This window comes from Mesocricetus auratus, unplaced genomic scaffold, assembly GCF_017639785.1.
Source record: "Mesocricetus auratus isolate SY011 unplaced genomic scaffold, BCM_Maur_2.0 Super-Scaffold_6730, whole genome shotgun sequence".
NCBI lineage: Eukaryota > Metazoa > Chordata > Mammalia > Rodentia > Cricetidae > Mesocricetus > Mesocricetus auratus.
In genome coordinates, this window is record NW_024429184.1 from 78045207 (window position 1) to 78067275 (window position 22069).

At 42.9% G+C, this 22069-nt stretch overlaps 2 protein-coding genes across 4 annotated transcripts in view; both read right to left on the bottom strand.

Annotated features, from left to right (window-relative positions):
- Epg5 (ectopic P-granules autophagy protein 5 homolog) overlaps window positions 1-9403 on the bottom strand; it is a 90072-nt gene extending 80669 nt beyond the window's left edge. For both annotated transcript variants that reach the window (XM_013118041.3, XM_013118040.3), the window contains exons 1-2: window positions 9267-9403; window positions 1336-2265 (exon numbers count right to left, since the gene is read on the bottom strand). In XM_013118041.3, the coding sequence (XP_012973495.1) occupies window positions 1336-2265; window positions 9267-9326 (990 nt within the window). In that variant the 5' untranslated portion in view covers window positions 9327-9403. The remainder of the gene's footprint in view (window positions 1-1335; window positions 2266-9266) is intronic.
- Window positions 9404-18602: 9199 nt separating this feature from the next.
- Pstpip2 (proline-serine-threonine phosphatase interacting protein 2) overlaps window positions 18603-22069 on the bottom strand; it is a 76776-nt gene continuing 73309 nt past the window's right edge. The window contains exon 15 of one of the 2 annotated variants that reach the window (XM_005076471.4): window positions 18603-20155. The gene's annotated coding sequence lies outside the window, so the exon portion shown is untranslated. Of the gene's footprint in view, window positions 20156-20295; window positions 20663-22069 lie in introns of those variants that run through there. The other variant, XM_013118004.3, reaches the window with a different exon arrangement.

The window sequence follows — 22069 nt, forward strand, 5'->3', positions numbered from 1 at the left end:
CAGTAACATTTGTCCTAAAACTCTCACAGCTGGTATCTTACTTTCTGTGCTAAGAATACCGAGGTCAATGCCCTATCCTTCAACTTCACAGTAGCCCAAAACACCTCTAGATCCACCTCATTCTTTATGGCTTTGTACAAAAGGAATCCTCTCCTTTATTAATTCCTCCCACCATACTTTTTTTTAAATATTTTATTTATTTATTGTGCATACAGTCTTCTGCCTGCATGCCAGCAGAGGGCACCAGATCTCAATCAAGGTGGTTTTGAGTCACCATGTGGTTGCTGGGAATTGAACTCAGGACCTCTGGAAGAACAGTCAGTGCTCTTAACCACTGAGCCATCTCTAGCCCCACCATACTCTTAAGTATATCCTTTCATTTTCTTTTCTTATTTTAGACTTTATTTATGTATATGACTGTTTCATCTGCATGTATGTATGTGCACCAAATGCATGTCTGGTTGTCCATGGAGGTCAGAAGAAGGCCACTGTCCCGTGGAACTGGAGTTACTAGGTTATGAGCTGCTGCATGCATGCTGGAATTCAAACCAAGTACTCTTATTTCTTCTCCACTGAGCTTTTTCTCCAGCCTCCCTTTCTTTTTCAGTATTTCCAAAAAGATATACAAGCCTCCACACAAATGAAAGGCAGGGGCCAGCAAATCATGTGTCATCAGTATCTCTTCCAGCTTCCCTTCTGTGCCAAACTTGTCAAAAATGGCCTTCTCTAATTAGCCATCCCACCCAGGCCCTTAATACATGGTGGCGCTGGCCGGGGGGGGAGGGGGGGGTGGATATCACATCTAATGGACTTTCTTATTTCCTTATCTCTCAATCAGGACACTCTACTCACTGCATATCTGTGGCATTACATTCTACCACAATATAAAACAATAGTCTGTGGCTGAATTGTACCTTGAGACATGGTTTGCTGGCTTAGACTGTGCACAATATATGTCTGCATATATTTGTATTTAGTCATTTAGCCGTATGCCAGTTAGAATCCTTCAAGCAAAAATCCAGATTCCTGCCTCTTGAAAAATCCTAAGATGTAGCAATCTAACATATCACAATCATACAGCAGTCAGCTAGATGTCAAGAGCTGCTGTCCCCTCTAGACTTGGCAGGTGCTTCTCCACTGACACTATCCTACTCAATCCCTCACCTACACATTAATGCCTGCCCCTGTGGCCATTCGATCCTGTGATTCCTGGATTGATGGAGCCAGGGCCAGTGTAGATTTAACACACAGACCGAATCCTGGACAGTACCAGAGGAAAGGCAGCTCAACTACCAATTCCCCCAAGCCCTGAAGCTTGACACACAGTCAAAATACCTGCACAGCTATTTGTTCATCCTTAAAGGTCCACAGTCGGCTTTTGGCATTTTGGCAATCAGACATCAGAGTAAGCAGCTCGGCTTCAGCCAACAGCAACTGCTTCCTGCATCGTGAGTAGTTCAAAAGCAACTCATAAAACTCATGCCTGTCCTGATGAGCAACGCTGTCAAATTCTTCTACATACGACTCAACATTTTCCAGCCATGAGCCAGGCTCCAAGAGTTTTAGCTGCTCTTTAGTAAATGGTACTAGTTCTGGTTGAGAAGGGAGTTCTGGGTAGAGCCGCTCACTACAGAGCAAAGGTTTCACCACCACCAAAGCTGGTACTTCTGCAATCTCAGCTGGCAATTCAGGATACAATTTCTTCACTCTAGGTGGCTGAGAAACTTCTTTGGCTTCGTAAGAACTGTGCAAGGTAGCATTCTGAAGCACCTTTGAACCACCACCGGCTTCTTCATCTTCTTTCCTAGTCTCAGTGTCTCTGACTTGTAAACTTCCCACTCCCTGCTGAGAACTGGGAAAATCTGCCTGCAGTGTGCTTTCTGAAGGTCCATGTGGTGCTAGCAGGCTTTCCTTGACCTCTGTAAAGTTCTTGGAAGGTTCGACTTTAGTTCTGACATTGTCGCCAGGGTCGACCTTCAACTTCACTTCATCATCTCCATCAGGGGCTCTTGTCTCTCCCCTTCCTTTTAGATCCTCTGTGTCACCTATCAGGGACCCTTCATCACCTACAGTCAAGGAGGTGAGTGGTATATCAAACATCTCACTTTCATTCCATCCACTGACATCCTTGTGGAGCTGGGAATCAACTGACACTTGCAGATCCTCTCTGAGTTCACAAACTAGAGATGGGATTTCCTGCTCTCTAGAAGAATCTGGAAGGGAAACTTCATCAGAAGTCTGAGGGGCTTCATATTTCTTCTTTTCCTAAAAGCAAGGTATGAAATACAACAATAGCTGATGATTTCAGGTGAAGAATGTTTAAACCACATATAAATATCTAAATTTTGACACCGGGGCTCTTTCCTCAGCTCACTAACCACTTCCATTCTTAGGAGTGCTTTTCCCTTTCTTAAGGAGCTCTCTGACTCCATTTCATGCCAAACTTAAAACCTAACCTGTCCTTTAGTTTCTCCTAAACTCTAATAAAACTGTCCCTGAGCTTCCTTTTGAGTGCAGTTCTAAATTCTTTTATTCATAAGTTTCCTTAGTAACATGTGGCAACCATGAACAGACCCCAGGGAACCTCCTGAAGACTGAAGTGCCGATTCCAGCCACCACAGCTATCAGCAATTGATAATGTAAACAAAAAACGACCAGTGAGTCCATGATTGTTGAGCATTTGCGATGTGGGCTCACATGCACTCAGGGAATCAACCTCCCCCACTACCTTTACAATATCACCCAATTTAGATGGGGGTGGCCCTTTCTGCGACACTTTCTTCTGTAACTATGACCCTAATGAACATACTCAGAAACTTTAAAATGAGATGCAGTTACAGGAATGTACCCTCCAAAGGTGCTTCCTCCTCTTCTCCATATGACTATGTGTAAGCTCCCTAATAAATTTAGAAGTGAACTTTCATACCAAGGTGGGAATCTACTGCAACTCCATTTTGACTAAAGATAGTTAGCTTCCAATTACTTTGCCAACTTTAGACAGGTAGAAAAAAAAAAAGGTACCAGAAGGCATATTGTGAATATACGCACAATCACAGATAGTGAAATAAAATTTAAACGAATCAAAATGTTATCAAGACACTAGCATAAAAATTCATGTCTTTGGCAATCTTAAGAAATTGTCTTTTTTCTTTTTAATTTATGTATATGTATGTGTGTCTGTCTGGATGTGAACCACATACGTGTAATGGAGGCCAGAAAGGGGTAGCAGCTTCCTGGAACTAGAGTTCCAAGAGGTTGTAAGCCCCGCAGCACGGGTGCTGTAAACAAGACCCAGCTCCTCTGCAAGAGCAGCAAGGGCTTTTTACCACTGGGCCAGCTCTCCAGCCCAAAAGACATGTCTTATATATAAAAGAGTCAAGCAGATTAAAAAGAACCTGCATTTGTTCATTTTTACCTCCACACAAGCTGCATACACATAAAGAAACAATTTTAAAACCATCCAGGGTTGGGACAGTACTCACATTCAAGAAGACTTGGGGCCAACCCCCAGAACAACCAAAAGATAAAAACTAAAATAAAGTCATTCAAAAAAATCTGTAAGTGTTAGGGAAATGTAAGTCAATAATGAATACAGAATAACACACTTAACTGGAGACAAAAGGACAAAAATGAAAGTGCAAACCCCACCCCTTCTCTAACAGTCAAACCCTAACTACTTGGGGCTGACCCAGGAGGTCTGTGATGACTTACCCTCAGGAAGGGCAAGCAGGATTAAAATGTACTGCCTACCAAGATGGTGGGCAGCTCACCTATTACCTACTCAAACACAGCACCATACAAGTACCCATGAAACAAGGCCAAGTAAGTTCTTTTACTATTTTAATCATAATAGGATTTATTTATTTTTATGTGTATATGTGTTTTGCCTGTGTACCATGTATGTGCCTGGTGCTGCAGAGGATGTCTTATCCCCTGGAACTGGAGTTACAGATGGTTGTGAACTATTATGTGGGTGCTGATAATCAAACCTAGGTCCTCTGCAAGAACAACCAGTGCTATTAGCTGCTAAGATGCCAGAGTCCAGCTCCAGTGGGATTCTGAGCCACAGGATGGAAGTGTGAAGTCAGCAAAAAATGAAGAGTCTGACCACTGGCTGTCTTTCAAATAGATGGCCCTAAATAGCTCAAGCCATCTTTATTTATATAAGTTCTAGTATGTTCATGCATGAGCAGTTTCAATTCATTTCTCTTTGATCATTTTCCAAGAATTGTTAACATTTAACCATTTAGTTTTTCATCTTCCCCCACTCCCTTGTTTTCATTAATAAGTAAGCATTAACTTTATATTACAAGCCAAATAATTTTATCTAGCCAGGCACATCTTATTCATACTGTGCCCAGGGCCACTGCAAACATGAAGTTACAAAAATGAAAGACATTCAAGCCCTATGATTAGTTCTTAACAATATGATACTTTAATATTTTTGTAGTCGGCTGAGAGTATGATGCCATGCTTGAAATATTTTTTAGATGTAAATCAATTTCTAAACAGTCTGAATATCACTTTTATGGGAGCAGCAGTTGTAATCCTATTCCTCATATATTCTCAGAATGGTAAGGATTAATAAAGTTTTCATTCTTCTTAGCAGTTTCTACTTGTACTTTTACTTCCAAGAGAACTGGGAGTTTTAGATTCCTTTATTGATATTTTGGCATTGAAAAATGTCTAACCATTCATGCCCTGGCACCAGATGGATGTCGAACTTTTCATGTCCTTTAACTTTTTCTTATATGTTCCTATAAGTTTTTAAAGTCATCCTTTAGGAAACCATCTCCCAAGTTCTTACGTTCTTGGAATATAGTTATCTCTTTTTTGGAACAATTAAGTAAGCAAGAATCATTAACCTTAGTGAGTTCCTCCTGCTTGTGAACACAGCCAAGAGCAACCGAAGGAACCGGTTTCTGTGATAGACTGGAAAGAGGCTTAATTTCCTTGTAGAACTTTATTAAAATTGTCAGCTTTTGTTCCTAGTAAACTCAGCCACAATCACAACTACAAGCGAAACTAAGAATTACCATAGGAGTAAGCATAGCGAAAATTAGAAAGGCCTGAAGCGCATGACCATGACCTCCCCAGGGTCAGCACAGAGGTCTGCAGCATCGCAGCCACGGTCCTTGCCAGGTGTGCAGGACTCTCCAAAGGGCCTTGCCATAAGGAGGTCCATTTGCAAACATTTATGCACTGTTCTCAGAGGCTACAGCATAGCTTCTGCCACTGAGCCACCTCTCCAGCCCCAGGTAGATTCTCTTAACTGCTATTAATGCATTCTGTGCCTTCTGAGGGGAACAACTGTCTCTTTCTGAGAATTTGCCTGTGTTTCTGTTCACAACTTACATTCTTTCTTAAAACTTTTACATCAAAATTCTGATCTTAGAAATACTTGTACTTACTCCTGAACCTTGGGCTTGCCACAGTAAAATGCCCCGAAGAGCTATGTATGGTAAGGCAGAAGAGGGCAGCTAAATTAGGACACACAACAAGCCGTCACCAACAGTTACGGAACTCTGGAATGTCCACTTTTGTTTGTGCATGTGCACAGTAACATGTACATCCTTAAGCAATATGGAAGTAACCATGCAGTTACGTTGTTCTTAAACACTCATGGGAAGGTTCTACTCCAGACTATAAGCACCACTGAGGCCAGAAGATTTTCTCTTATATCCCAAATGCCAAGAATCATTTTTGGGGAAGCAATAAGTAGGCATTATGTATTCAATAATGACTGGATCTTGGGAGGCAAAAAGAGGCTAAATGATAGTATGTAGCATTGCTCATCTTTATTCCAATCACAATGCATGCCTAGAAGAAAAAAGGAATTAATCACCTAGGCAATAGAGCAAGGGGAATGAACCACAGGAATGGGCGGGAAGGGTTAAGCAGGAAGCATGTTAACTCATCCTATCCATTACTAGATGCTCTTATTGGTTGTTGGAATTTAGAACTTAGTACAATTTTTCGAGACAGGGTCTTGTTACATAACACCAAGCTAACCTAGAATTCACTATGTAGGCCAGCTGGCCTGGAACTCACACTCTTTCTGTCTGCTGATTGCTGGGATTGCAGACATGCACCAGCACTCTGCCTTACTATAAAGTCCATTAAGTCTGCAGAGCAAATCCAAGCCTAAGATTATGTTCTTCTTAACCTAAGTCTACTAAGATAAATGAAGTACAGATCGTCAGAGGTAGGGAAATGTTCTTACAAAGAATCATGCTAATAGAATAAAAACATTATTAGGGCTACATCTAAAGTATCCAATAGTAAATTCCAGATACCTAACCACAACCTGTCATCCTGAGGTCACCTACCAGATATTTAACACTGAGGAATGTAGGCCAGTACTAAGACAAATCCAGAAGTGACAGCAATCTAAACACAACAGCACATGACACTCCACTTTCTGAACTAAGCCTTGCAACCTGTTCATGGATCCATACATAGATGATAAAATATAGTACTGTCAAGTTCCAATGAAATAGGACTTTATAGTCATGGCCAGATAATAGACAGCATTAACAAGTGCATCTACTCACCCTAAAGCAAATTGATTTTCTTAGACTGGCAAGCATGAGGGTCTTGCTGGTGTTGTGGACATTTTCTATCTGTTTTGTTATACTAGTTCTGAAGAAAAATTACTAAATTCTTCAATGACAGAGCTTGGAAATGTGCTCTTGGAAATGCTGGGTTTTTTTTTAATTCAGTCAACTTTATCAGGTGACCACAGGAGTTGTGAGAGCCGCTGGGAACAAGAGTAATCCCTCACTCATCGAGTTCACTGTCTGAGAGAGAGGACAGCAGCTGGCAAAGTTGCTACAAATAAGAAGAGGGACATGAAATTGTTACTGACAGAGGGAGTAACACAAAAATGATAAGGGAAAGCTCTGGGTGAGCACGATGTAAACTGGGACACTGACAACAGGCAGTAGCCAGGCAGAGGAAGAGTCTGGAAGGGTGTGAAGCAGAGGCTCCAAAGCAGGAAAATACACAGATCAAGATGTGGGTGACAGAAGCTAAGAGAAAGCTGAGGCTAGAGTCCTTAAGTTAGTGCTCCCAAGCCCAGCCTCTGCGAAACGGGAAAGCTTTGGGACTTTTGGGGGGGGGGTGAAACTTTTTTTTGCTTTGTTCTGAGTTTTGTGACAGTTATGATGGAGAGTAATGGGCAAACCAGATCATGCAGGAAATTCAACTCTTAGTGACCAATTAGATTTGGAGGACAGGGACAAAGTGTGCATGAGATTTCTAACTGAAGCAAATGTCTTGGAAATGAGCTTTAATATAAGCTTAACAGTTGAGAAAATAGAGTACTGAATGTGTATGTAGGAAAATTGCCTGAAATATGTGGATAAAATACATGATTTCTTTTTTTCATAAGACTTAAAAACTTAAGATTCTCATTTTTAATTTAGAAATTATATGAGACAAAGAAAAAATCCTCTTTACTGATTGTTTTTAGGCAGCTGTAATATGCTATCTTTGGACAGAGAGATGCATATGTAAAATAATGATTAAGCTACTGAACAGAAAGGCACAATTTCTGGCTTCCACTAAGTTAAACCATGCTAATATCATGATTTAGGACAGTCATTAACCTGTCTAGGCTTTAATTTCATCACTTATTGGAGAGGAAATAAGGAAAAATTAGGATTCAAGATTCTGTTCTCTATGGATAACTCATGGTATAAATTACTACATGCCAGGGCCAAGGGTTTATGTACAGCTGGTTAACTGTTTGTTGTAGTTCTTTATCAAACCAATATGTTGCAAAATTATTTTTCTTAAAATGTTTCTGACGGGGTGGGAAGGTGACACACTCAGTAAAGTGTCATGGAAACACGAGGACTGGGTTCCATCCCCAGAACCCACAAGCTGATCCTAGGACACGGCCCCCAACAAGCCCAAACTAAACAGCAATCCCCAGGATCCAGCCACAGACTCTGTTCAAAAAGCACAGGGACCAGCTCCTCCTGAAGAACAATACCCAAGACTGGCCTCTGACCTCTGGGCCACACACATTCACCTGTACAATGCCCACCCAAGTCTGCACTCAGGCCCCTTACCATACACACAGAAGCTTCTCTATTTTTTAAGTGTCGTAGTACCCAAAGTTAAAAAAAAAAAAAACAGTGTGTTGAAAAGTAATGTTTCTAGGCTGAGGTAAGAGGCACAGGTTCAAGTCCAGCCTGGGTGGGTGGGTGGGTGGGTGTGGGTGTGTGTGTGTGTGTGTGTGTCTCTAAAAAAGGAAAAGAAAAAGAAATTTCTGATCTGATGTACCTAACTCCATACTGCTTTACAGAAAGGGATCCACATATTTCATTTACATTCTATTAAATAAAGTTCCCAGAAATCACTGTTAAAACTCGTTCACACACACACACAAAGTTATACTTTGGGCTTAGTAGCATCACCAATACTGTGGAAAGAAATTTCCTATACCATATTCAATGTTCATTTCAGTTCGTGTAAATTCTGCTTTGGATAAGGCAAAGTTATATAGACTTGGTAGCCAGACATGGTGGCATGTCTTTAATCCGTGAAACTCAAAGGCAGAGGCAGGTTAAAACTCCTGTTTAAATATATAGGTACATTTTAGATAGGTCCCACCACTACGTTGGTGTAAAATTTAACTTGTTCACTGCAACTAGTATATAGGAGCAAAGAGAAAACTTCAAAATGTACCTAAAAACAAGTCAACTTAAAACCACACTAATGACATGCAACAATCCAAAAAATCCAAACCTATCCCTACTGTGTGGGCTCTGCCCTGTGTTGATTTCTGGGTCTTCATGCCACACTGTAAACAGCCAGGTTCATAGGAAATAACACTGTCTCCCTGAATTTTGAAAACGAAGAAACCCATCCCTGTTGTGTGGGCTCTGCCCTGGGCTGACTTCCGGATATTCATGCCACACTGTAAACAACCAGGTTCATAGGAGATAACACTGTCGCCCTGGATTTTGAAAACGAAGGACTGGCACATCCCTGCTATCCACAAACTGTACCTTCTCCGAGCGTTTCCAGAGGCTGGGAATGTTCCCATGTTACAAAGGGCACGCTAGGAAGTCAAAAATGGGGCTCGGGAGGAAAAGGCTTTGGTGTGGGAAGCCGAGAAAATGAGCAGAAGATAAAAGCCCAGAGGGGTCAGGACGGGAGACGGCCAAGTGGCCCTGACAGCCGCCCGGCCGCACAGGACCCCACGGCTCCGCGCGGGGAGCAGGGGGCTCGCGTGCGAGCGACACCATCCTCACCTTGCCTTTGGTCCGGCTGGCCTTGGCCTTGGCCCGGCGGGGCTTCACGGCCTCGGCCATACACCCTGCCTCCGAGACGTCGCCGTCTGTTTCTGTCAAACTCCTGCAATTCACGCAAGACGCCCAGTTCCGGCCTCCGGCTGTCACGTGACGAGCCCTCCACCACTTGGGGATGGGAGGCGGCAACAGGAGCCCCGTACGGGCTGCGACTTGGAACAAACTACCCAGAGACTGCTTGAGCGGGGAGGGCCCCGCCCCAGTCCCGCCTCGCCCCGCCTCCGATCCCGCCCTCTGAGCCGCAGCCTGTGCCTCTGCCGCTGGCCGCAGGGTGGCACTCAGAGCATCCCTCTGCCTCCGCAGCTCTGCAGAGAGAGGTGTTCAGACTGGATCATGAAGTGCCAGAAAAAGCCTTGGCAAATTGACTTTCATCCCTAAATAACTAAATCTACATTACATTTCCGGAAAGAAAACTGACGTCCATTCAAAGCGCACTCCAGTCTGCTGTTCTGTAGAAGGGGATGCTGATTCTTCATCTCGGTGTCATGAGTTCATTGCAGAGGGCACTTGATAACAGCAGGCATCCCTATACTAGCGTTACTGTACAAACTTGCCGGCTAGAAAAGGAATAGCTGCTCCAAGAACAGACTAAAAGGTTGAAAGACGCAAGACCGGAGAAGAATTCAGTGTACATTTTCACGCTTTCTTTCGACGATTCCAGATTTTGGGGGGGGGCGGAGGGGAATGGTTTTGTTTTTTTGAGACAGGGTTTCTCTGTATTGCTTTGGAGCCTGTCCTGGAACTCACTCTGTAGACCAGGCTGGCTTCGAACTCACAGAGATCAACCTACCTCTGCCTCCTGAGTGCTAAGATTAAAGGCATGCGTCACCAACAACTTTTTTTTTAAAGAAAAAAAGAAAGTTGGCTTCATCTCCTTGTCACAGTTCTGATTTCTTTTCCAGGAGCATGTAGCACCTCTTAAAGTACTATACTTCACTTTTGTGTTTGTTTATTGGTAGGATCTGTCACCCCTCTTGGAAGGTCAGCTCTCAGAAAAAGGCTAATTCCTTCTCTGATATATCCCAAGTACCTCCAAAACAACAGTCAGCACATTGTAGATAATATCTGATGAATGGACCCAATGAGTAGGAGTTGGGTTTGGGGGGGGGGCAGAACACATGGAGTCTACAGGTTGGGGGAATGACTAATCACCCACTCTGAAGGTGCCCTAAAATGAAAATTCCAGGATTATGGCACGAAAAATGGAAAGGCGTAGGCATGGTGGCACAGGCCTTTAATTCCAGCAGACGCAAGTAGATCTCCTAGCTTGAGGCCAGCCTGGTCTACAGAGCAAGTTCCAGGACAGCCAGGACTAAAAGGCAAGCCTATCAAAAGGGGAAAGGGTATCTTGTTTCTTTCATGTTCTCTCTCTGTGTCTCTGTCTCTCTCTGTTTTTCTCAAGACAGGGTTTCTCTGTATAGTCTTGGCTGTCTTGGGACTCACCTTGTAGGCCACCTGCCTCTGCCTCTGAGTGTTGGTATTAAAGGCTTGTGCCACTTTTCCCTGCAGTTTTTCCTGTAGGTAAATATTTAGTGTCTTATGTGGTACTAAGAATTTGAACTCAGGGCCTTGTATATGTCAAGTAAGTGCTCAACACCGAAGCTATATTGGCCCCTGCATGATGACTTGTCCCTAGTCATGTAAGGTGGCTTGGTAGGTTGGAGTGGGGGATTTGGAGGAGATAGATGTTTTGTTTCATGGTGCTGAGGATTGAGTCCAGGACACCAACTTTGTGAGTGCTGTACAGTAAAGCTGCATCCCCAGTTTTAAGAACCCAAATCCTCAACAACAACAAAAATTATCAAGCTCCCTAGAATGTGAATATACTTGATAGTCCTGGGATTTCTATACACTAATCCTTGGAGAATTGACTCCAGGACCCACATCCCACATCACACCTCTGACACTCCACCTTCAGGAATACCAAAATGAGGACACTCGGGCCCTCATACAAAATGGCATATTACCTTCATGTAACCTAGGCAGATCTATCTATATACTCTGCTTTCCTTATTTTATTGGTACATACAATTATCTGTTTATGGGATGCCATGTGACACTTTGATTAAGGTAGACGTACTTAAGTAAAACTTTTCATCATTTCCCTGAGCTCAAGTCATCCTCCTGCTTCAGCTCCCTGAGTTCCCACAACTCCACACAGATGTCACTAATCCTACCACTATTCATAGCATTTTCTTGATCTTTCCCCAGTCTGCAACACCCCTACTACCATCCAGTTTGTTTTTGGTCTTAAAGTTCTGAGTGCCACCTACCACTTGCTCTGCAAAGTAGAACTAACTCTGATGATCCCTGCTCCACTTCCCAAATGGTCCTCCTACTTTCCTCTGTGTGTGTGTGTGTGTGTGTGTGTGTGTGTGTGTGTGTGGTGTGTGTTGGAGTGTGTGCATCCATATATACATGTGTGCGTGTGTACACATCACATATATACATATGTGTATACTCTATTTGTTGGCTTGTTTGTTTTGTTTTGAGACAGGGTTTCATTATGTATGTTGACCATGTTGGCCTTGAACTCACAGAAATCCTACAGCCTCTGCCTCCCAAATTCTAGGATTAATTACAAGCTTGTGTCACCATACCCAGTCTGCATGTGTATAAGATACATCATAGATTCAAACTCGTTAATCAAAGAGACTGTCTTGTTCTTAATTTTTATAAATATTTTTTCAAATTTGCCTCTAATAGGCTGAATTAATTGTCATTTCAACTTGGAGACAGTAAAATACTTTTCACCTCAAGAGAAAAATCCAATCAAATGAAAACAGGAGTAGGTCATCCATAAAAGGACTATAATTCTCATGAAATGGCATTACAAAATTTAATATGAGCATGATGTAGAAGTCTGCTGGTGTCTGGAACAGGGCTTGCATGAAAGGGTTCAAAGGAAAGTTTCTGTGCTCCTGCTGGAGGCCTGGGTGGGCAACTCTATACTGGGATCTCTGCTGCCCTCTGGTGGTTATTCCCCATTAGTAACAATTTCTACACAGGATTTTGGAGAAGTTATTCATTCTTGTTGTCAATTACTTCCCACACAGCACCCTGTAGGAGGCCTTATTTTATCATTCCTGATTACTAAATACATGTTGTGAAATTGATGTGGAAACAGACTAATATAAGCTAGAAGCATTTATTTCAGTCTTGAGTCAATCAGCATGTAAGCTAAAAGTGTCCAGCTCACATATGTATCTTACAGGACTCCTGCACAGATGTGATCTCTTCCATTAAAAGACTTTTGTTTCTTCAGGAAGAAAAACATACAAACAAAATATCCTTCTTCTATTATTCTCCCTCTCACAATCTTCTCCACAAAAAAAAAAAGAAAAAGAAAAAGAAAAAGATAAGAAGCTAGGCCATTGAATTAGTTATTTACAACCTCAAAGCATCAAATGTGGGGCAGACACAACAAGTCCCTCTCTCTCAATCTGCCCAGGCCAGCCTCAGACTCACTATGCGGCAAAGAAAGACCATGAACGTCTGATCCTTTCACCTCCGTGTCCCAAATGCTGAGATATATAGGTGTGCACCACTATGCTAACGGCGGCAACCAAAGCCAGGGCTTCGTGCAGACCAGGTACACCCGAGCTACAAACCTCGCCCTGTATCCCCACCCCGACCTCTCTAGACATGGGTTTATGAAGCCCAGTCTGGCCTTGAACTTCCTTTGTAGAGGAGACTGGCCTTGAACTACTGATCTTCATGCCTCAGTCTCCAAAATGCCGGGATTACAGGCCATGACCACCACACCCAGCAGGCATTTACATTTCTGAGTGAGTAGGACCCAAGCCCAACTACTCTGCCTGAGCCCACTTCTGCCACATACATGACAGGAAAACAAGGCAAACCGAGACCCACCTTCAACTGATGACATTGGGAGTTGGCAGATAAGTGTAACTATGAGCTAAATTGTGTCCCTTCGTCAAATGCTACCACTGAAGTCCAAAGCCCCAGGACATCAGAAGCAGGCTTTGTTTGAAGACAGGTGATCGAGGTAAAAATGAGATCCTAAGAGTGAATCTTCAGTGCAACTGTTGTCCAAGAAGAAGAGGAGGAGGAGCAGGAGGAGGGGAGGAGGAGACAGTCATAGAAGGAAAACAAAGAAAAGATGGCTATGGACAATTCCAGGAGAAAGGCCCACATGACACCCTTCCATGACTGTGCTCAGACTGAACCAATCTACACCTTGATTTCTGACTTCCAGTCCTAGAACTGTGGCAGGAGATCTCTTCAGCTTAAGTCACCCAGTTTATAGTACTTCAGAATTCCAACTTTCTAGTACAAACATCTAGCACTGTCATCCTTTGGTCAGACTAACTCACCTCTGTGCTTTGTGCTGTTTTCCAATTTCTTTCAAGGAAGTTAAAGCTCAGTTTCTCACAAATGCAACTTACTTAATAGCACACTTCCAAGGGTGTGTGTGTGTGTGTGTGTGTGTGTGTGTGTGTGTGTGTGTGTGTACAGGGGCATATCTATGTGCAGAGATCAGAACACTACTTTCAGGAATCAATTCTTTTTTAATAATTTATTTAACTTTATTTTGTGTGCATTGGTGTGACGATGTCATCCCTTAGAACTGGAGTTACGGACAGCTGTGAGCTGCCATGTGGGTGCTGGAAATTGAACCTGGGTCCGATGGAAGAACTGCCAGTGCTCTTAACCACTGAGCTATTGCTCCAACCCCAGGCATCATTTCTTTCCTTCTCTCATAGGTTCAAGGCTTGGCAATGGACTGAAGCATCTGGCCAGCCCTTCGAAGAACATTCTTTATCCATGTCCTTCTCATCCCTACCTCTTCTGCTGCTGTTTCATGTACTCACTTCCTACACACACCATGAGACTCAAATCCCTCTCCCGGGATCTCCTTTTGGTGACTTCAAGCTAAGACAGGCATCACCAGAACAGGTGTAACTGTTGCTCCCACCCAGCCAGAAGACAAGGTCTCCCTGGAGGTGGATGGTGATGTCATCTGCGTAGCAGCCTCACCTTCACTGAGGCCTCTCTTGGATCATCAGGGAGGAATTCGGGTAAAAGAGCTTATGCAGCTTCATTAGCATTTAAAACACAGGGCAAGCAGAATCCTAAGAACTGAGCAGTGGAAGCTGGCTGCTACCAGCTGCTGCCCCCACACTGATGGCAATCACAAGCTGGGGACACTAGGAGAATGACAGAAGAGGCAGAAAACTGCTGTAGCAGCGTGCAAAGAGATTAACAAAAACCGATGCATTTTGTAAGAGCATAAAGTAAATATGAATATGAAAAGAAATCACGTCACTTCTACACAGCTTAAGTTTCTTCAGATCCATGAGTCCTATGTCTGGCAGACCCATCAGTTATACATCACGAAATGGAAATGGCACATTCTGCCTGTGAGTGGTGGCACTCACCTCTAACCTCAGCACTATGTTTAAGATCCTATGTTTAAGGTCACCTCAGCACTCTGGAGGCAGAAGTGGGAAGATCATCTCAGATACACAGCAAGAGCCTGTTTCCAAAAGGAGGGTAGAAAATAAAATGGTGCATTCTGATTCTGTCGTAAGCAAATATAGAAAGCTCAGAGTAGATCGGGCAGTGGTGGCACATGCCTTTAATCCCAGCACTGGGGAGACAGAGACAGATCTACAGATAGAGTGCCAGGAGAGGCTCAGAGAAATCCTGTCTGGGAAAAACAAACAAACAGGCAGGGGGATTTCTGTGAGTTCAAGGCCAGCCTGGTCTACAGAGCGAGTTCCAGGACAGCCTCCAAAACAATACTGAGAAACCCTGTCTCGAAAAGAAGGAAGGAAGGAAGGGAGGGAGGAAGGAAGAAAGAAAGGAAGGAAGGAAGGAAGCAAGCAAGCAAACAAACAAACAAACAAACAAACAAACAAGCTTGGGATACATGACTTCAACCTGAGGCATCAATTACCTTCTTCTCTTGAACCTATGCCTCTCTAGCTCACACTTGTGGTCTCATAAAAAATTCCTTCAACCCAGCTGACAGAGGAGGGAAAAGCTGAGGTACAGCTCAAGAATAGCTCCTCTCTGCACTCATGTTTCTGAGAATGTGGCCTGCTGCCACAATGCAGAACTCAAGAGTGACTAAAACAAGGATGGTAAGAAGTACTCCCAGTAGGTACCGTGTCAATCAGTCCAGTTGGTCACCAACACACTGAGGGGAGAAGCAACCCAAGGTGAATGATGCATGGACTGATGGACTGGACAGGGAAGACTGTAGGGGTGAGCCCCACAAAGCTCTCCGCCCTAAGGGCGGGCATAAGGAAATTTAGGACTGGTGGAGATAAACGGAAGTGAAAGAGAAACAATCCCTCTTCTCCTCTCTTCCCCTGGAAGCCTGCCACGCTTCTGACTCCCCAGCCTTTTGTGTGTAAATTCTTATTCTGGTAAATAAATATATTAGATTCCATATTGCATTGACCTTCCACATCAGCTGGTGTCAGGAGTGGGATTGAATTTCCATGTAGAATGACAAGAGCTTAAAAGGTATTTTAGAAACAAAGGAACAGAGAGAAGCATGGCTTCTTGATAGCAGCATTTTTTTCAGGTGGGCTCTGTTTTGCTTGAGACAAGCAGAAACTCATGTGACTCACTTAAGGGAGTCTTCCTAACTCAGCATAAGCAAAAACAAACAAAACAAAAAAACAGCAAGGTTCTTTTAAGAGGCTCTGCTAACAATTGAATGATGTGCATGAGCATCTGGCAGTGGCAGTGATCACATCTCTAAGCCAGCACCATGCTGCTGGATGTCAGCACAGACTGAGTCGATGAGCTGGAGTCAAATTTACACCTGCCATGTTGGAAAGGCAGAGGCTGTTTCTGCTTTAATTTTAGCAATGTTCTTTAGCCTATATAAGACACGTGGCCAGAAAAACAAAGTTTTACAGTTAAGTCAGATTCAGATGAAGAAAAATATAAGTAGACTTGGGAGAGTAAAAGAAACAAGATGTTGAAAAAATAAAAATAAAGTAGCTGGGTGTGGTGACATACACGCCTTTAATCCCAGCACTGGGGAAGAAAACATAAACAAAAAGAGTAGCTGGGTGTAGTGGCATACGCCTTTAATCCCAGCACTCCAGAGGCAGAGGGTGGTAGATTTCCAAAGAGATACCCTGTCTCAGAGAAAAAATAAATAAAAGTAAAAGAAATAGAGTAATATAAGCCACATAAAGTTGGAAAATACACAGAAAGTCTGGATACTATATGCTATTGTGTTTTTCAGTTGTCCAGGTACACCAATTACGTCTGAGAGGAAGATGGGCATCGAAGAGACTCATTATGGAGTTTGCTTTCAACATGGCAAGATTAGCCATTTGGGCAAGAGACTGCTCTTGCCTAGACTGCTTGATTGTTGCTGTATAACTGGACATGCAGGACCCACAGGAAAGTGACTGCTGAACTCAAACAGTCTTTCAGGGTTCCTGATAAGAGTCTTCGAGACTTTCTGCAGGACACAGAAAAATGAATGACAGACTGCCAATGCAAATGGACAGTTTGAAATTTCCTGCTTTGCTGAGAATTCTTCTGGACACATTGTGCTGAAGATGGATGCCCCAATGTTACAGAGGAACTTCAGGTGACTGACTGTCCAGGTAGTGAGATGTCTCTGTCAATACTAGTGTTTATATATTATTCTTCTGTGGTCTTTGATGGAGTTGAAGACAAATAGTTATAATCATAGTTTTCCTTAGTTATGATAAAAGTTACATATAAGACTTTAGACTCACAAAGATAGGATAGATGATATTTTCTTTAAATCTTACTAAATGTTAATGAACAAAATATTCTATGTTCTTACTTGATAGCTGTTCTGTTATATATAATTTGACTATGTTAAAGTTAAAACCTTTCTTTTTATTTAGACAGAAAAGAGGAGATGATGGGAGATGTCATTCTGAAATCTGTCTCTTATTGGTTGTTGGCCAATAGGGAAGCAAGATAGGTGGGACTAGGAGTCGAGGAGGATTCTGGGAAAGAGAAACACAGGGAGTCATGATATAACCGCCAGAGGAGTAAAGGGTCCTGACCCTTTCTCCAGTAAGAGAAATACTTAGATTAACAATTAAGTCAGAGATAGCCAGTAAGAAACTAAGCAAACAGCCAACAGCTTCTTAATTAATATAGCTTCCTGTGTGTTCATTTGGGACTGATGTGGCTCTGGAACTAGGCTGGTGGGAAGGCTTCACTCTACAGAAAACAGTTTGAAGACTGAAGGCAGACAGCTGCAGAAGTGAGTGGGTGGGGTTATGTAAATAAGCAACAAAATGTGCACCTGTTGGTGACTCTTACTAGTGACTATAAGGGAATCGTCATTGCTGCTGCAAGCAAGATGCAGAAATGCATGGCTGGGATAACTCACCCAGTGGGCAGTGCTTAGGGAAATGAGACTGTACAAGGACCCTCTACTGACCCATGTGACCTGGTGACTATTGCTGATTGTCTGTGCTGACGCTGAACTCTAAGTCTGTTCTCATCCCTCCAAAAGACAAACAGTGAAATAAAGTCATCAAATCTCATCCACTCTGGAGTAGGTAACAACTTCTCCCTGCCAGGACAGACCTCAAGAATGGGTTTGCCCTTTAACCTACAGTGCCTGGCCAGTTTATAGAATGCCTGATATATCATATAAAATTCCATTTAACATTACCTTAGACTTGTGTTTCTCAAATTACTTTTTCATTATCATTTCCCTAAGGACTCTTTCAGATACTTCCCTAATTGCCATTCTCATGAAATTTTAATACAAGAGGCATAGTGTGTCTTTTGTTAGATGCTACAGATGTCTTTTAGACCTATGAGAGAAAGGGGAGAGGTTAAAGACTTCAGAGATGGATCAGTGGGTAAAGTACAGTGGGCAAGTGTGAGGACCTGGATTCTGATCCCTAAAACTCACATACAGCCAGATGTGGTAAGACACATCTGCAATCCCAGGGCTTCTACATTGTGAGAAGTAAGAGCAAGAAAATCCCCAAAAGCTCAAAAAACTAGTCAGCCATATACAGTAGCAACAAAGAGAAGACCCCATGTCAAACAAGGTGGAAGTCAACGAGCATCACCCATGCATCCTCTGACCTCCATGCATGCACAGTGGTGGGAGCCTGAACTCACACACACACACACACACACACACACACACACACACACACACACACACACTCTCTCTCTCTCTCTTACACACACATTCTCTCTCACAAACACACACACACACACACACTCAAGAGAATATGTAAAACTCAGAAGAGATGTATGTTTAGCACAAGAATCCAATTAGATTCCAAATCATCACTTTTATTTTACTTCACGTCAAGCAGAAAAAAAGCAATAAAATTATCACTGAGGGCTTGCCAACAATAAATAATATACGTAAAAATAGATTGTGCTATATGCAATAGACAATTTCCTGAGGCTTTCCAGTTTGGGGAAGTCAATGGACCTTTGCAAACCTGAGTTTCTCAAAAGGATGCCTAGCTGGTGCAAATTTCCTGTCATGACAAGAAGCTGCTGTGGCCGGGAACGTCTTATATTGAAAGAGGAGAAATAATCGATCCTTTGTAGGGGGAAGGGTTGAAATGGGTTCTCACTATGTACCTAGGCCAGTTTCACACTCACAATCTTCCTGTCTCAGCCTCCAGCATGCTGTGATAACAGGCAGATACCACCATGCCCGTCTTTCAATCCTATTTTAATCAATTTGTCCAAAGTCCCAGAAAAGCTACTGTATGGAGGAGAGGAGCATGTCTGTTCTTTGCAGTGACACAGACATTTACAACATGCCCAGTAAGAAACAGTGCTAACGTACTTTGTCATAACTAAGTGTGCCACTTTCTTGGGTGTGAATACCACATAAACAGTGCCTGATCTCCCTGCCATGTGTGGGTGACAAAGGGAGAGCCAAATAAAGAATGCCTCTTTAAACATTCCAGAGCACAGCAAGGGATGTGTGTGTGCGTGCATGCATGTCAATCACGGCTCTGTGTGTGCTACAGCACATGTGTGCAGGCTAGAGTGCATGCTTGTCAGTCACAGCTCTGTGTGTGCTGCAGCACATGTGTGGAAGCCAGAGGCCAACTGTGGAGTGGGCTGTCTCCTTTCACTTCATGTGAGTTCCAGCAATGGAGCCCAGGTCCTCAGGCTTCCACAAGCACCTTTACTCCCCGATCCAACTTGCCAGCCCTTCTTTAACTTGAACATGAGCATGGCAGGTTCACAAAGGGCTAGAAGAACAGTACTGTAGGACAAACATATACTCTGGGTCTGGTTCCGTCTCCTCTCATTGGCTGTCAGATTGTAAGGAAACTAATCTCACCCTGCTGGGTCTTGTCTCCCCATCCATAAAATGAGCAAGTTCAGTCTGATGTGTCTAAGTCTTTCAGGCAAAAACAAAGGTGATTTCAAGTATTGCACCACTTAGAGGGGGTGTCACTGTTTCCGTGGCCCTACTTCCCCCAGCCCAAGGAGCAGCTTCAGCAGTTGGCACCACCTTCTGCAGCCCTGTCTGTTCAAGCCAACACTCAGAATCCAGAGTGGCCTTGCTTCCCAGGCAGGAAACACTACTCGTAACCTCAGTAACTACATAGGAAATAATAATTCTTCCTTCTGGGGCAGTATGTAAACTTTCTGATAAGAAAAAAAAAGAACTCTGCAGACTTCTACTTGGCTAGGTTGAGTCAGATGTCTACTATAAATTTAAAATATCAAAAAATTTTCAACAAGGGTTCCCATCAAAGTCTTCATGATTGACAAGATTTGGTTACAGATTATGCTGTTCTCTGGGCCTCTTCTCACGTCATAGAAGCAGTAACTGGGGGAAGCTTTCCTTTCTGAAAGAAAACAACAAAGACATTTCATTTGAATGACCTATTCATGCCAACTTATGAGTGTGTTTGGTCAAAGAAACAAAGGGTGAGGAGAGAACCACAGTCACCATGGAAGTTCTTCATGGAAATAACACGGGCACTGGTATTTTTGATACACATATTTTTAATTCAAAAATTATCATCTGCCTTTATTAAGCATGTTAGAATTAAAAACAGGAGTAACAGCTGAAATCAAAACCTATTGAACAAATTACTAATGCCTAAGGTCTCCTATGAAATTTCAACCCCTATGCTACAGTCAGATATATCGTGTAATGCATTGCTTAGTGAATTAATTAAACCAAGTTCCTTTCCTTAAAAGTCTCTGGAATTGAGGTCAGAGAGATGACCCAGTGGGTAAGAGTACTTGTTGCTCTTCCAGAAGACCTAAACACAGTTCTCAGCACCTATCAGCCACTGGTAACTCCAGCTTCAGAGAATCCAGCACCCCCTCCTGGACTTGGCAGGCACCTGCACACATGGAGAGAAGGGATGGGGAAGGGAAAGCAAGCCTTTTAGATTTTCCAAAATTCAGCTAATTATATGTGAACACGTTGAGCCCCTATTCATTGAGCTGGTGCAGACATTAAAATTATACAGTTTGCGAGACTCTACTCATTAAATGCATAGGCATTAGTGTCGGGCATTCACACATGAGACTCCTGGACTCTCGGGAACTAGAGTTCTATATCAAATACTAGTCTTAAGCCGGTAGCGTGTATGCTTTATCTAGATAACAACAGGAAACAAAGACATAAAATATTAGTTCATATAAATATATAACAAATATATGTATAATGTATATTTAATAAGCTCTTTGGGAGTGGCCGTGCTTTTTCCCACAGCCATCATTTGCACCAGAAAGCAGATCTGCCTGGTGAGTGATTCATTCACAATGTCCCTGCTTTGTCTCTAATCAGGGCTCTGAAAAAGAGGCAGTCTTATGAAGAAGCAATTTTGACAGGATGTAAAGACTGCAATTGATATTATATTATATGTACACCTAGCTAGAGAATGGAAAATTTAATGTCTTCAGTTTCCATCTCTTTTACAGCAAACTTACTCACACCTTAAACATATTTATGAAGCAATTTAAGGTCTTCTATTTAATATAAATTGATACCAGTTCATTATTCCTATTGACAACCTGGCTCCTGTCCTGTGTAGCTAATTCGGGCTAAGTCAGCAAGTGGGTGGCTTGGGGGCCGGAAATAATGTTGGATATGCTAATCTCCTGGTGATTTCTGGTGGGTTAGGACACAAGACTAACAGAAACCTGTTCTGCTGACAGTAAATGTCACCAATACCGGGAGGAGCAGAAGTGACACTTCTCCGGGTCTTCCCTGGCATCCTGCATCCATCAACTCACTGTCTGTGGCTCCCAGAAGCACATGCAATCAGGAAAATGAAAATGGCTCAACCCTTTTATTGTTTGCTTGGTTTTGGTCAGGGTTTCTCTGTATTGTTTTAGACGCTGTCCTGGAACTCGTTCTGTAGACCAGGCTGGCCTCGAACTCACAGAGATCCACCTACCTCTGCCTCCTGAGTGCTGGGATTAAAGGTGTGTGCTACCACCGCTCGGCCATGGCTCAACTCATTAAAATAGTTTTTATCTACAATGTAAGACTGTCTCATCACAGACAAATGAGAAACTAAGACAGACTGGAAATGGAAATAGTTACTGGGAAATAGAACCCCTCCTTTGCTATTGAAATCCCACACTGTTACATCGAAGGCTCAGCCTGCCCCGGCAAGCAATACATTGTACAGGGAATTTCATTTACCATTGTTTTTGACTTCTGAGGCATTTTCCACATTGTGAAAATGTGCCAACTGCCTGAGTGCCCAGAGAACCAGTCACTGTGTGGTCATCTCTAT